Source organism: Mastigoproctus giganteus, chromosome 6 (assembly GCF_048544385.1).
Source record: "Mastigoproctus giganteus isolate SK-2022 chromosome 6, ASM4854438v1, whole genome shotgun sequence".
NCBI lineage: Eukaryota > Metazoa > Arthropoda > Arachnida > Uropygi > Thelyphonidae > Mastigoproctus > Mastigoproctus giganteus.
Genome location: NC_143580.1, coordinates 58,094,986 through 58,110,243, shown reverse-complemented (window position 1 = coordinate 58,110,243; position 15,258 = coordinate 58,094,986). Strand labels below are relative to the sequence as shown.

General features: G+C 36.2%; 1 protein-coding gene across 1 annotated transcript in view; it reads left to right on the top strand.

Annotated features, from left to right (window-relative positions):
* Positions 1 to 15,258, top strand: part of LOC150084316 (uncharacterized) — a 333,113-nt gene that overhangs the window by 16,638 nt on the left and 301,217 nt on the right. The window contains exon 4 of the mRNA XM_090376182.1: positions 15,029 to 15,194. Within this exon, the coding sequence (XP_090232308.1) occupies positions 15,029 to 15,194 (166 nt within the window). The remainder of the gene's footprint in view (positions 1 to 15,028; positions 15,195 to 15,258) is intronic.

Here is a 15,258-nt window from a genome sequence, read left to right as displayed (position 1 = left end):
ATAAACCAGCAAACATATGCATCAAGGAGCTACTTCCAATTTGGTCTCTTGATTTCAACAAACTAGCTGCCATACAAAACGTACTAAGACCTCCTTGGGATATTATATTACCATTCTGTGATAACTACTTCCTTTAGCTGTTTCCTGGTAGGAGAAAAAATTCCCTACCAGGAAACAGCTTTCAACTACTACATGCTGCCTATCTAGAAAAATATCCGCACTATACTCAAATATATACCAATGGATCGAAAACCAATACAAAAGTAGGTACGGCAGCAGTTTTCTGTGATACTACTATAACCCAAGTTCTCCCAACAGAATGCATCTTTACAGCTGAACTACAGGCATTGAAGTTAGCAATAGACCGACTGTGGCACCAAAAGTTATCCCATAGTCTGATCTTCACAGACTCCTTCAGTGTAATTCAAACAATACAGTGCGACAGAAAGAATCTCCATCCAACTCTAAGACAAATTCAAGCGACTCTGAACAAGCTCCTTAAAAGAAAACAAAACAATCTTTTGTTGGGTCCCTGGACATACAGGAATTAAAGGGAACGAAGAAGCTGACCATGCAGCAAAAACAGCAACAGGCACCCTTTCTTCAACCAAAGTACCATATACAGATTACAGGCATAACATCAAAATGAACAGCAAGGAACAATGGCAAAAAATATGGACCGAGCAAACTATAATAAACTCTATCAAATTAAACCAGATTTAAAGAAGTGGAAGTCCAGCGAAAGAGAGATATGAAAAGAAGAAGTAATCCTTGCCAGGTTAAGGATAGGACATACATAGCTTACTCATTCCTATCTACTTAGAGCCGAAGAACTGCCTCAATGTAATCAGTGCCATGCAACAAACAGTTAAACATTTGTTACTAGACTGTCCAGCCTTTACAAATGAAAGAAAAACAGCCTTTAAATCCGTAACTAAAATTCAAGATGCTCCTACTCTGAAAAGCATTTTAAGTGAAGAAAATAATATACAAGAGGTTTTCCACTGTCTAAAATTAATAGGTTTTTATAATCAGATTTAAAAAGCAAAAAGTCACTGGAAATCGATGTATACAATCAACCCTCTCTCCATTAAATACTTTGTGAATAATTTCTAATCGGGCATTTATTTGAACAGCAATTGCAAGAGATCTGAGTAGAAAATGCAAAACTTTGGGAGGTGCATTATGGCCATAGAAGCCGATGCGCCAACAACTAACAAACAACAACAAATACCCTCAAGTGTTGTACCACACAATTGATATGTTATTCTTGGATTACTACTATATATGCAGCATTTTACATTTGTTAATATTAAACTTTCACTTGCTACTTCTGAACCCACCTGCCTAATTTTTCTAGATTTTGTTACAGTGGCATACCCTGATTACTGTCATTAACCACCCTATCAACCTTTATATCATCTGCAAACTTAGACATTAAACCTGATATGCCTTCATCAATATCATTAATAAAAATAAGTGTTCCAGCAGTGAACCCTGGGGAACTCCACTGATAGCATTAGTCTAAGAGGAGCAGTGCCAATTGATAATCACTCTCCTTCTTTGCCCATTCAATCATGCCTTTATTCATGGCAGTAACTTGCCCATAATGCTGCATGGCTCCATTTTGCATAGCAGTCTTTTATGTGGAACAGTATCAAAAGCTTTTCTGAAATCTAAGTATATGATGTCAAAATTATTTTTTGTACCCATTTCCTCATCATATTATCCAATCAGATTGATTAGACAAGATTATCCCTTAACAAATCCATGCTCTACCTGCAGTATAACTGCAGTCCTGTCTAGAAGGTCTTGCATTATTTTTTTAACCAACAACTCCATTATTTTCTGTGAAACAAAAATCACAATTGTGGGTTTGGATTTACTCACAGTGCTGTTTGATTCTCATTAATATACGCCAAATTAATATATGCCAAAATTCAGTGATGCTCTCATAATTATGGCTAAAGTTGCTGGCTCTCTCAGTATTGATTGGATAGATCCTATTGATTCCAGCTACCTTATTTGTTTAACTGCAACAGTTTCTTCCACTTTCCTCTCGATTATCACAAAATTGTTTAGCTCCCTTTTAGAATTTGATATATGTCTGGAATTTCCATCCCTAAAAATTTTCTGATGTGTGAACATAGACGCAATATATCTGTTCAGTTTGTCAGAAATCTGAGCAGGATCTTCAGTAGTAAAACCATTCATATCTAGTGGACCAGTGTGATTCATCCACTTTCTGTAGTTTTTATTTACATAAGTAAGAGAAGCCTTTGCCACTTTTCTGTGCATTCTTGTCAAAGACTACTCATAATTTGTTTTAGCTTGCCTAACCCACTTTGTGACTAAATTGCAGACTAGTTTATATCTACTTTAGGCTTCTGTATCACCTGTAATTTGTGTCCTGTGCATTTTAGTTCTCTGCCACCAGATTTATCAGGTAATCTGATATCTATTTAAGTCTAACCCTTGAACTGTGTCTCTTAGTGGTTATAAAAAGCTTTGTAGCTTCTGCAATTACTTCCCTGAGTGTCGACCATTTAGCATTCACTGTTGCTAATATAATCGGTTGCTTCCACTGAATAGATTGATTGAGATCTTATTGAGGTGTTTAAGGCCTTGAATGGATTGAATAAGCTAAATGCTGATGGCATCCAACATCTTGCTCAGTCAACGCACATGAGGGGGCATAAATTTAAGTTGTGGATGGATGATTGCAAGTTAGATGTGCAGAAATTTTCTATCAACCAGCAGATGGTTTTTTGATAGAATAAACTTCCATCTGGTGCTGTGCAAGTGAATAATATGAATAAATTTAAAACAGAACTAGACAAATTGTGGAAAGGATCAAATGGGTTATGTTGGAAGTGGTGGGGGTTTTTTTTTTTTTAGTTGATGCTATATATGCTTGCTTTCTTGCATAATTTGCCAATACGAATATAATTCAGATGGTAGCGCTCTAACAATTAATGTAAGTTTATTTTCAAGAGTAACCCCAAGTGCAGAGCTGACACTACAGAATTAGCATTAACCTTAGTACAGGCATACGACAAGAAAGCAAACTTATGCAGCATCATCCAAAAATAAACCCCTCCAATTTCACCTCTCCATTTGTTCCACATGCCTGTCCAGATCAGCCTTAAATTTATTTAGGCTATCAACTTCCACAACAAAAGATGGAAGTCTGTTCCACCAATCAACTACCCGCTGGCCAAAGGCAAATTTCTGCACATCTATTCTACAACTGGCGTTCCTCAATTTGAATCTATGCCACCTCAGGTAATTAATCTGAGCAAGAGGAAGAATCCCATCAGCATTCAGCTTGCTCAACCCATTCAAGGCCTTATACACCTAAATCAGATCACCTCGCATATCCTTACTCTCCAGGCACTGCAATTTGCAGAACTTAAGCCTCTCTTGGTAAGAGGATCCCTTCATTCTCCTCACCAATCTTGCCCTTCTCTGTACATGCTCAAGCAAATCTACATCCTTCCTAAAATGAGGCCTCCAGACCTTTACACAGTACTCAAGGTGTGGCCTGACCATTGCCTTGTACAACAGGATAATCACCTCCCTGTCCCTGCTAGCAAAATTCCTATATATCATTGACAAGACTCCATGACCTGCCCTGGCAGCCCTTCTGCACTGCTCAGCAAACTTCATATCTGACTGCACAATTACCCCGAGGTATTTTTCACCTTCCACTTCTCTGAGTGTAGTACCACACAGTTGGTACGTTTCTCTTGGGTTATTGCTACCCATAAGCAGTACTTTGCATTTGTCAATGTTAAATTTCAGTTGCCACTTCTCAGCCCATTTGCCCAACTTATCTACATCCATTTGGAGTAGTATACTATCTTTACTGTTGTTAACAGTCCTGCCAACATTTGTATCATCTGCAAACTTGGACATTAAGCCTAATATACCTTCATCAATATCATTGATGAATACAAAAAACAACAATGGGGCCCAGCACCGAACCCTGGAGAACTCCACTAATAACATTAGTCCACAAGGAGCAGTGTCCATTGATTACCATTCTCTATCATCTCCCACTCAACTATCCCTTTATCCATTGTAGCAACTTACCCTTAATGCCATACAGCTCCAGTTTGTACAGAAATCTTCCATGTGCAACAGTATCAAAAGCTTTCCTGAAATCCAAGTCAGCATCATCATCAGCCATTTTCAATCCACTGCAGGATGAAGGCCTCTCCAGCAACTTTCCAGTTCTTTCTCTTTTGTGCAATGGCCACCCATTTACTACCCACAAACTCAATGAATTTCATCTATCCATCTCCGCCGTTGTCTTCCAGGTTTTCTTCTAGCTCCTCTTGGGTACCATTCTGTTGTTTTCTTAGTTCATCTGTCATCATATCTTTGAGCTGTGTGTCCTGCCCAAGACCATTTTAGTTCTTTAGTGATAAGAATGTCCTTTATTTGAGTTTGCTGCCTAATCCATGTGTTTCTCTTCTTATCTAACAGTCTGATTCCCAATATACCGTATTTCCCCATGTATAAGACGCACCTTTTTTCGAAAAATTTTGGGTCTAAAAACTGGGTGCATCTTATACAGTGGTTGTAGATTTTTTTTACTTGCATTTCCCGCTTTTTCACGCTTGTTGTCTTTGCGCTCATTGTTTCGCACTTGTTGCCGGTATATTAGGTTACATTTTGCCACGTTCTGCCCAGAAATGGCTCAGAAAAGATTTTCATACAGTGCTGAATTCAAGTTAAAAGTGATCCAGTTTGCAAAAGTGAATGGAAATTGTGCTGCTGAACGTAAGTTTGGTCCTCCTCCAACTGAGAAAACAATCCGAGACTGGCTACGGGAAGAAGAAACCCTACTGAAAATGCCACGGCAAAAGAAGGCCATGAGAGGCAAGTCAGCAAAATGGCCTGATTTAGAGAGGGAATTGAAGATATGGATTGAAGAGCAAAGGGCAATTGGAATTCTTGTGTCCACAAAGATGGTTCAGCATGAGGCAAGAAGAATTGCTGATGAAAAAGAAGTTACTGATTTCAAAGGAGGACACAATTGGTGGTTCAGGTTCATGAAACGGAATGGACTAAGCTTGCGTACACGCACCAGACTTGCCCAAAAGATGCCCGATGTTTCAGACAAACTGGGATATTGCTCCTTAGTATGTGACTATATTTCCTGAATCCTATCCATCCAAAATTTATTCTTCTCCTGACTTCCAGCCATTTATCATTATTACAGCTAATAACTTGTCCCAGATAAGTATATGATTCCACCTTTTCAGTTACTGCCAATTCAATCATTATGTCCTTTCTGTGGCATACTTGTTCATCATTACTTTTGTTTTAGCCATATTCATCTTTAGTACAAAATCCTTACTAACTGTGCATAACTGATTATAAGATTTTCATCTAATCTTGGGGATTGTGGCTTATGACCACAATGTCATCTGCAAATCGTAAATGGATTAGGTACTCTCCATTCAAATTGACTTCTTTCTGCGACCAGTCTAATCTTCTGAAAGCTCCCTCAAAGACAGCAGGAAACAAGTTCAGAGATATTGTCTCCTTGTCGAACTTCTTTCTTAATTTTAAATTTGCTACTAGTCTAATAAAGTAGGTAGCGTTCTCATATATTTTTTTCAAAATCATAATAAATGGGGTATCTATGCCTTGTCTTTCCAGTGCCCAAAACATTGCCTTATGCTGTATGAAGTCAAATGCCTTTTCGTAATACACAAATGCCAGGCATAATGGTGTTTTATATTCATTTTATTTCTCCATTAGCTATGACGTTACGTGAAGGTGATCCATAGTTGAGAATCCTGTCCTAAAGCCAGCTTTCTCTTTCGGTTGATTCTCATCAAGTATTCTTTCTAATCTGTTAGTAATGACCCTTGTGAACAACTTGTAGATGTGGGATAACAAGCTAATTGGTCTAGAATTTCCAATTTCTGATTTATCTCCTTTCTTATGCAGCAAAACTATGATTGCATTCACACCTTTTCTAATGCATTTTGTGAAGTCTTGGCAGTTTTTGTGTTATGTCTCTTCCTCCCAGTTTTAACAACTCTACAGTAACTTCATCTTCCCCCAGGGCTTTCTAATTCTTCATTTTTTTTTCAACTCATGTTCTACCTCATCAGGAAGAATATCGGTTATGTCGTATGTGTTACTAATTTGCGATCCATCTTCCCCACTGCTGGCATCATTCCCTCACTCCTTGTATAATTCTCTATAGTAATCTTCTGCTATTTGAATTATACCCTCTCTGCTATTTATAAGTACACCATCGCTATTCTTCAGTTTGTATCATTTGTCTTTATGTATTACTGCTGATTTAAGTCCTTTGTTTTCCCTTAATGCTCGTTCTACTTTTCTTGTGTTAAATCTTATGCCCTGTGTGAGTCTCTTTCTAATGGCTTTGCATAACTCAGTATACTCAATTTTCTCCTTGTCAGTGTTTATCTTGCTCTTCATTTGTCGCCTTTGGTTCATCATAACAAGTGTTTCTTGAAAAATTTTTTCTTCTTTGGATTTCTTTTTCCCTATAGGTTTCTTGGGCTTTATCACGTTCAGAAAGTAGTAATATTCCTTGTCAATATCTTGGTCCGGAGCAGTCTGCAGAAGCTCCAACTTGTTCGTAAGTTCCAGTACATACTGCTTTTTCTTCTCTTCTGTTATCCTAAAGACCTTCGTATTATTTACTCGAGTCAGTTTTTTCCTTTCTTTTCCTACATATATATCAAGTGTGCATCTTACCATTCTGTGATCACTTCCAACATTTACCTTATTCAGGACAGTAACATCATTCACGATATATCTTCTGTTAGTGACGAAGAAGTCGATTTCATTAGTTGTTAATCCATTTGGACCCTTCCATGTCCACTTTCTGTTCACCCTTTTTTTGAAAAAAAGTGTTCATTACTGACGATCCTTGAGATTCTGCAAATTGCACAAGTCTTTCACCTCTTATTTCTTTCACCATTTCCAAAATTTCCTATAGTTCCTCTTTCTGTGCTGTTTTGTCTTTTTCCAACCTTAGCATTGAAGTCCCCCATAATGATAGTGTAGTGGGTTTTCTGCTCATCTAGAAGACTCAATTTTGCTGTACATTTCTTCAACCTCTTCATCATCATGGCTCGATGTTGGTGCATAAATCATTATAACCTTTAGCTTGTACCTCTTAGAAATCCTGAGTATTAGTCTTGGCACCCTTGGTGATGTACTTTTGAATTCCAAAATATTGGTTTTTATATCCTTATGGATGAGAAAGCCAACTCCACCTTCACTCCTTTCACTGTTTCCATTGGTACAGCAGATTTCCACTTGATAAACCTGTAAGTGATTCATTTTTTCTTCTTTTTTCAGCCAAACCGATGGAATATCATCGGTTTGGCTGATGATATTCCATCGATGAAATCCAAGTATATGATATCAAAATTATTTTTGGCATCCAGTTCCTTTGTGACCACATCATAGTATCCAATCAAATTGGTCAAACAAGACCTCCCTTTAACAAAGCCATGCTGTGTCTTAACTATTACTGCAGCCTTGTCTAGATGATCCTGCAATGCTTCTTTAACTAGTGACTCCATTATTTTCCCTGTAACACAAGTTAACCTAACAGGTCTATAGTTACTTGTGTCACTTTTTGAACCCCCTTTGTGAATTGGTGATACATTTGCACACCTCCAGTCCATGGGGACCTCCCCTGAGTCCAAGGAAACTCTCATAATTATGGATAAGGGTTTACTTACTTCCTTTGCTGCCTCTTTTAATATAACTGGTTAGAACCCTTCCACACTAGATGCCTTCCTTATGTTTAACTTCAACAATTTCTCCTCCACTTTGCTCATAGTTATTACAAGATTATCTAGCTTACTGCCAGAGTTTAATACACCTCTGGCATTCCCCTCCCTGAATAACTCCTCATGTGTAAATGTAGATGCAAAATACTCATTCAGTTTATCAGCTTCCTGAGCATGATCATCAATAGTCAACCCATCTATGTTAAGTGGTCCAATCTGATTCATCCCATTCCTTCTAGAGTTCACATAAGTAAAGAACTCTTTGCTGTTTTTCTTTGCATCCTTTGCCAAAGATTTCCCATAATCTGCCATAGGCTTCTGTGTCGCCTGATAATTTATATGCATCCCGTACATTTTTCTTCTCTGCTACAAGCCTCATTAATTCGTCTGACATCCATTTAGGCCTAAACCTTGAACAGTATTTCTTAGTTTTAGTATTACTTCCTCTCGTTGCCTCTTGAATATGGTGCTGTAGAAAACAGAATTCCTGCCTGGCAACCGAAAGGTCGTGGGTTCGAATCCCTCTTGGATCAGAATAGAAAATGCAAAAACTTTGGGAGGTGCATTATGGCCACAGAAGCCAATGTGCCAACAACTAACAAAAAAAAAAAAAAAAAAACAGAATTAAGGAGTTTTTGCTGTATAGTGTCGTTGGGAGTATTTAAACAGTTGGAAATAGTATTTAAAAGTACATGAATTGAACAGCCAGTATTAAATAAAATGATGCAGTTTTATAAGTGGTTTGTACAACAGTACTTAAGTCATAGGTGTGCATACTGCTGATATGAACTCAGCTGGTAAGAAGCACTGAATGCCTTTGGAATGCTGTACCAGACTCTGAAGGTTTGTTAGTATTGCAACTTTTGTCAATTATATGGTGTAAAACTGGAAAACTGGTCTCAAAAACTTTCAATTTAACCAACATACCTCCCCCTATTAGTCCATAAAATTCAGGGTTTACTGCTGTGGTTCCCAATCAGTATGTTGTGACCCTTTTCAAGTGTTTCGCAAAGGTAGGAAAAATCCATCAAGTTCAGTGGAAATCATTTCGGTGTGCTGTTAACATTTGTCTTTTAACTTAGTGTGACTTGAGTGACAAAAGATTGGGAACCACTGGTTTACTGTAACAACATTCTTGACCTATCTTGCAATATTTTTCCAGCATGACCTTATAAATCTTGACCAATAACTATATACCCTTTATTTCCTGTAAGAACTGAAAACCATTGTTAGCATCTAGTAGACATATCTTGTTTCTGTCCCATCTGTCTTAATTACAGTCCCAGTTTCTCTAATACTGTATTCCCTTATGATGATAGTGTATTCCTTTCACTCCTTTTTAGGCACATAGCATACGTGCATAATGAGCATGTTATCTTCAACATGTTTGTCTGCCTATCCATTGCCATGTAACTACTCAACTTCGACTTTCACTGGACAGATTTTTGTGAAATTTTATATTCAGGCCTTTTAGAAAGATTTGTAAGGCCATCAGACCAATAGAAAACTTTTAATTATTATTTCATTTTTTCCATTCTCACATTATAACTCGACTCCCAGTGGATGGATTTCATGAAATTTTATATTCATGTTTTGTAGAAAAATTTGTAGGGCCATCCCAAACATAATTAATATCAGACCGATAGAAATCTGTCAGTTATTATTTCTTCGTCCCTCAGTCTGTATGTAATAACTCGACTCAGTTGATGGATTTTCATGAAATTTTATATATTTCAGCATTTTAGAAAGATTTGTCAAGCCATCCCAAACTTCATTAAAATCAGACTGATAGAAATCTGACAGTTATTATTTATTTTATTCCACACATATCACATAAACTATCCATATACCATATATTGTAGCTGAAGTATTGGATGTAATGTTTGTTACCATGTGCTGGTTTGAGAAAAGAATGGACAATGTGGCAGATGTGCAGAAATTAAATTTTCCTTGTTCATGCCTAAAAGTAATTGCATTTTGATCTTTTTTGTTATGAATCATTGCTATTTGATAACACACATGAAAAGCAGGGCACTACGTACATTAACCAACTTATTAAATATAGCATTATTATAGTGTAATACAGTAAGATGGAAAGAAGTAAATGTATCTATATTGCATAAACTAGTAATAACTAGAACTGTAGTCTAGTTATATAACAGCATAATAAAAGAGAAGATTGAAACTTTGTGGATCATTTATTTATTTAATGTAGAACCATCCTTATTAAGCCTATAATCCTAGAAGAAAAGAAAATTGTAGAATAAATATAGAATGAGCATTTTTGTTGTTTTTATTAATCACAAACATGAAAATTCTTCTGCTATAGGTGGTGATTTCGGTCATTTTATAGGTGAGGCTGAACATCTGCATACTCTTTTTTTTTTTTCCCTCATTATATGATAGTTTGTAATGTTTTCTATGCCCTTGTTAACTCCCTTGAATCTTTGCATGTCTTTATCTTTTTCAACAAAGTTGACTTTTGCAGCTTCTGAATTGGTAAAAGCTTTTAATATGTTCTTGGTTGCTTATTGACTGTTGGTGTTGCATAATTAGCATTTCTTCATCCTTATTTTGCGTTCTTGTTTTCAGTTTAAAAGAGTCTTTCCATAGTAAAATCTTTACCACGTGATTCAAGTAAATCAACCATGTCATTTTCCTGAACATCATCCAAGCTAGCCCCTCTTGCAATCTCTGCAGTTTCTTGATATATCCTGTGCTCTTTTGCAACCCAGTATAATTTTTAGATACATATAGGCTATAGTTTTCTCCAAGCTCCATTCCACATTTTATATCTTTACTTCCTTCTATGCTGTTTCTTCCATTCATAAGTATTTTGAACTCCTTTTAAAGGGATTATTAAAGCAAAATCAGTAAATAAACAAATAAACACAGACCAAGTAAAAATAGCATGTACATGAGTCTATACTTCTTAATTGATGCTTCAGGAAACTTCACAGCAACAGTTTATTCTTACTTAGCTTGAGAACTGATATTCAATGCACTTTTTAATATTTGTGGAAGTTATTTTTCAGGTACCATTATAATGAGGTGATGGAAACTAAATATTGGTGTTAATTTTCAGCTATCATTATAATGAAATGTCTTTGTGTAAGGTATACCTGTAGATTAATTTTTGTTATCTATTTAATGTAACTAGTTTAATTATTGTAATATTAATATTTTGGTAATTTAATTCTTACATTAATGGTTGCTATAAGATCCACTTCAAATGCTTCATCACAGGATATTATGACTCAGATAGAATGGCAGTGGGTAGTCTCCCTTTGAGTCATGAGTTTGTTGCTTGCGACATGTATTCAAAGGTAAATCTAGTAGATAATCGTAGCTCAACCGAAGAATCTTTGTCATCTCCAATATAAGAAGTGTACCAATCTTAAATTATAACTCAGTGCATCTAGTAATGTATTGAGTTATAATTTAGGACTTTAAGATGAAGTTGAGTCACTGAAGAAACTAGCAGATGCCATATAAACAAATGAAAGTGGAGACTCACAGGGACTGACATGTCTAGTGATTTGTCAGGTAATGTATTGCCCCTTTGGGCATTCAGAACAGAATGGCAAAGTGTAAACTGCTCTGGTTGAAAGGGAGGTTAGTTTTATTTTGTGACTATTGTCAGAGAAGTTGCAAACATTTTTTTCAATAAAGATAAGTGGATTAGACCCAGGGTACATCTGCTGGGAGTGAAAATTGATGATGTTTTCCTTGGATCCTTTAAAAACTGACAACCAGTTTCTGAGGCGAGCATTATTATTCATGTGGGAACTAACAACATTAATTGCATATGAAGGGGCAATTTATTGCCTAAAAATTGTTGAGTTATGTTAGAATGTATTTGTATTGGGCAGTTCTAACAAGACCTAATAGAAAGAACCATGTGTTGAAAGCCTTGTGCATTAACTACAAACTTGAGGGATTTTGCAATGCTTTTATAGAGGTTGTTATCAATGTGACCTGCTCTTGTAGGTAGAAGGAATCTATTTTGTAGAGATAAAATACATTTGAACAAAGGTGGAGCAAGCTTCTTTGCCAGTTTCATTGAGATGGCTTTAAGCATTCAGGGAAGTTGCCAGTTGAGGAATGAGAGAGATAGGAGTAATATAAATAACATTTATCTGATGATATGGGTCAAAGTAATGCTTGCACACATATCAGGTTCTCTTGTGTGAGAGTGAAAAAGCCAGAGTTTTCTGGTATTGAAAAGATGATCAAGAGCAGCAGAATTTAAATTAAGGGAAGCTGATGTTGGGAAACTGTAACAATGTCAGGAGCGTTGTCAGTAAAATGACTCTTGTTGATTAATGTAGGATAATTAATGCTGACACAATAAGGCTATTCAATGTCACCTAGAATTAGTCGATGCTGAATTTCGCTGTGGAATGTGCAACATATTTAGGAAGGATAGGAGGGGTGCAAAGGGATATGCTCCTTACCAAAAGTAGCAGCTTCAGCATGGTTCCCAAATTCACAACTTTTGCATGCCTACATGGAATCTGTGCAGTGTGAGATAGTTGGAAACAAAGGAAAAAATGCGAGAGTCTGTACCTCAGACTGGAGGCACATAGAGAATGTGATGAATGCCTCTACTGCATGTGAAATGGGCAAACAAGTGTGAATTCATTTATTTTTTGGTGATTTCCATTTTTCTCTTATTGATTGGAAAAAGTGTGGGGGGTTCTGCCATGTAGGATAATTTTTAAATCAACTACATGATTATCTTTTATATCAGCATAGTAAAAGCTAGGGCAAGAATATTTTAGACCATATCATGAAATATTTAACATCACAGGGTTGATTTTACAGATATCCTTATCTGTAAAAGTGATCATGGAATTCTAAGTTGGATGAGAGAGAGAGAGAGAGAGAGAGAGAGATCACAGTTGCTAAAGGCAAAGGTGCATATGTTTTAATTTCAGGGAAGGAGACCTATGAAAATTAAAGACACTACAATCCACTTGGCAGATAGTTATGGAATGACTTTAAAGCAGTAGTCATGGCCCACAAAATGCACACATACTATTAACCTTTCAGTGATGGCACTCGTAATTACAATGCTGTAATGAGATCAGACCTTTATGTAATGGTTGTGGGAAAGTCTGAGATACCAGACTGTGAATGGATGCATATTTTGCATCAATGCTTACAGTTGAAAGATCCTTCATAACAAGGAGAAACTGTGAAAATGAAGCTAAGAATTATCGAAGTAGTGATATTGCAATTATGGAAGGTAGTTTATTCGAAAAATTGCCTGAAGGTAAGTAAAACACTTGGCCTATAACAAGTGATTTTGAGGAAGTGGGAAGAGAGTGTGTTGCACTATTAAATCTAATTATGGGGATATCAATTTAATCAGGTTTCTTGGATTGGACGAGTGCCAGCCTATCATAATGCTTAAAGGCAGTTATAAGACTGAGTGGAGATAACTACAACCAGTTAGTCTGACTGTCCTGGTAAGAGAAATTGTGGAGGCACTGATTAAGAATGCAGTACAAGGACATGTGGATACAAGTCGTATTCTGAAGGGAACAGAAAAGTTGTGAAAGGAAAATCTTGTTTAACTAAATGAGCTGGATGCATAAAATAATTTTGACAATATTTGAATTTTTGCAAAGAATTTAACTCATTTTCACATGAGAGAAACTGAGTCAAATTAGCTAGTGATTTCTTATAATTTAGAAGGCTGTGATTAATAGTTACTCTTCAGATTGGGCTAGAGTTAAAAGTGCAGCTACTTCAGGAATTCATGCTGGGACCACTGTGATCCCAGCTCCAAAAGGATTAAAGATACAGTGTGGAATTTGCATGTGATATCGATGCAAGGAGTAGTATTCCTTCAGAATAACTTGGATAGGCTTTGAGGATAGTAAAAAAAGTAGTTGCTATGTTTTAATGCTGTAAGTTCTTATATTATAGAATAACTAATGGGTAAGAACTAAAAACTAATATACAAAAAAAAAAAAAAAAAAAAAAATCCCTAAATAAAAGAACTAAACACTAAAATAAACCCGGAACGACTTGTACACTTGTTTGGAATTAATTTAAAAAATGTTAGAGGAAGAAAGGGACTTCAGAGTTATGATATGATGGAGTGCAGTCAGGTGGAAAGTAAGTCTCAAGGTCTTGTAGCACTGATTTAATAATGATTTGCTTGTAAAAATAGGGAATGTATAATTCCACTCCATAAGGCACTTAAGATCACAATTTAATATTTTGTCCATGTGGAGACATGGACACAATATTAAATTGTGATCTTAAAAATAAAAGAAAAAGTGTCATTAAACCTCTTTGAAAAGGTCTGGTGACAAGCAAAGCACATAATGAAATCAGCAAAAGAGCAAACAAATGAGAAAAACCTTTGAATGTGGGAGCTACAGAGCTTGGTAATTGGGATTTATAAACATTCATTTACACTATACATCAGTGATGCATATATGTACAGTACAAACAGCTGTTGGGTGTTGACTCCATCTGCACAACAGTACTTAAGATGGCTTGTAGTCCTGTAGTATAAATAGTTTTTTCCTTGCTTGCACTGGTCAAACCTGGTTGAAATTTCTTGAAAGTGGTAGGCAGCAATGGAAGAAACATTGTGGACAACAGAAGAAACTGGAGAGTTGATTGAAAAATATGAGTACAATACAGAGCTATGGTATGAGAAATCACTGTTTTTCAGTATGATGATTTTATAATATCAGTATTATAAAATTTATAATTTGATGTGTATATGTATTTTTGGTGGTCAGTAATTGTTCATACTTACACCAAGTGGCCTCTTTGGCACACCAGCCCTTTTGACGAAATGGTGTATTCTTTCAGTAACAGCATCCCGTGCTCATACTATGTGATATAAAGCAGGTGGGTAGACATGTAGGGATGCAGTTTTTACAAGGTTTGATGATTCATCATGCCTTGTCATCATATGATATATCTGTATTAGGGTGGAAAATGCCAATTACCGTGCAGATCCAGTGTTCAGGTCTCTTTAAGAATTCACCTATTATCATTTGTGTGACAAACAGCCCTTGTAGAACGATACTGTTTTTACTATATGTGGCTTATATATTATTTTTGCATTTGCTGTATTACTGTGACCCAAGAGTTTTTATACTTCTTAATAAGTTTTGTAAAGGATTTCATAATTTACATTTTATATTTAGCCTTCGTTTACTGTTGTTAATAAGTTTTGAATATTTTAATTTCAATAGAGAAAAGGATCTAAACGCAGTGGAAGCCGTAGTAGAAAAGGTGAACATGAAAGTAAGATTAAATCTACTGTTGTTGTAACAAGACCAAGGTCTCCTGCAAGTGATAACGAAGAACACGAGAAAAAAAAGAGAGAGCGAGAAGGTAGTTGGGAAGATGATTCAGATGGTAAGCAAAGAAGATTTAAGAGTTTAATTTAAGTCCACATTTACTAAAATCATTTTCAGAATGA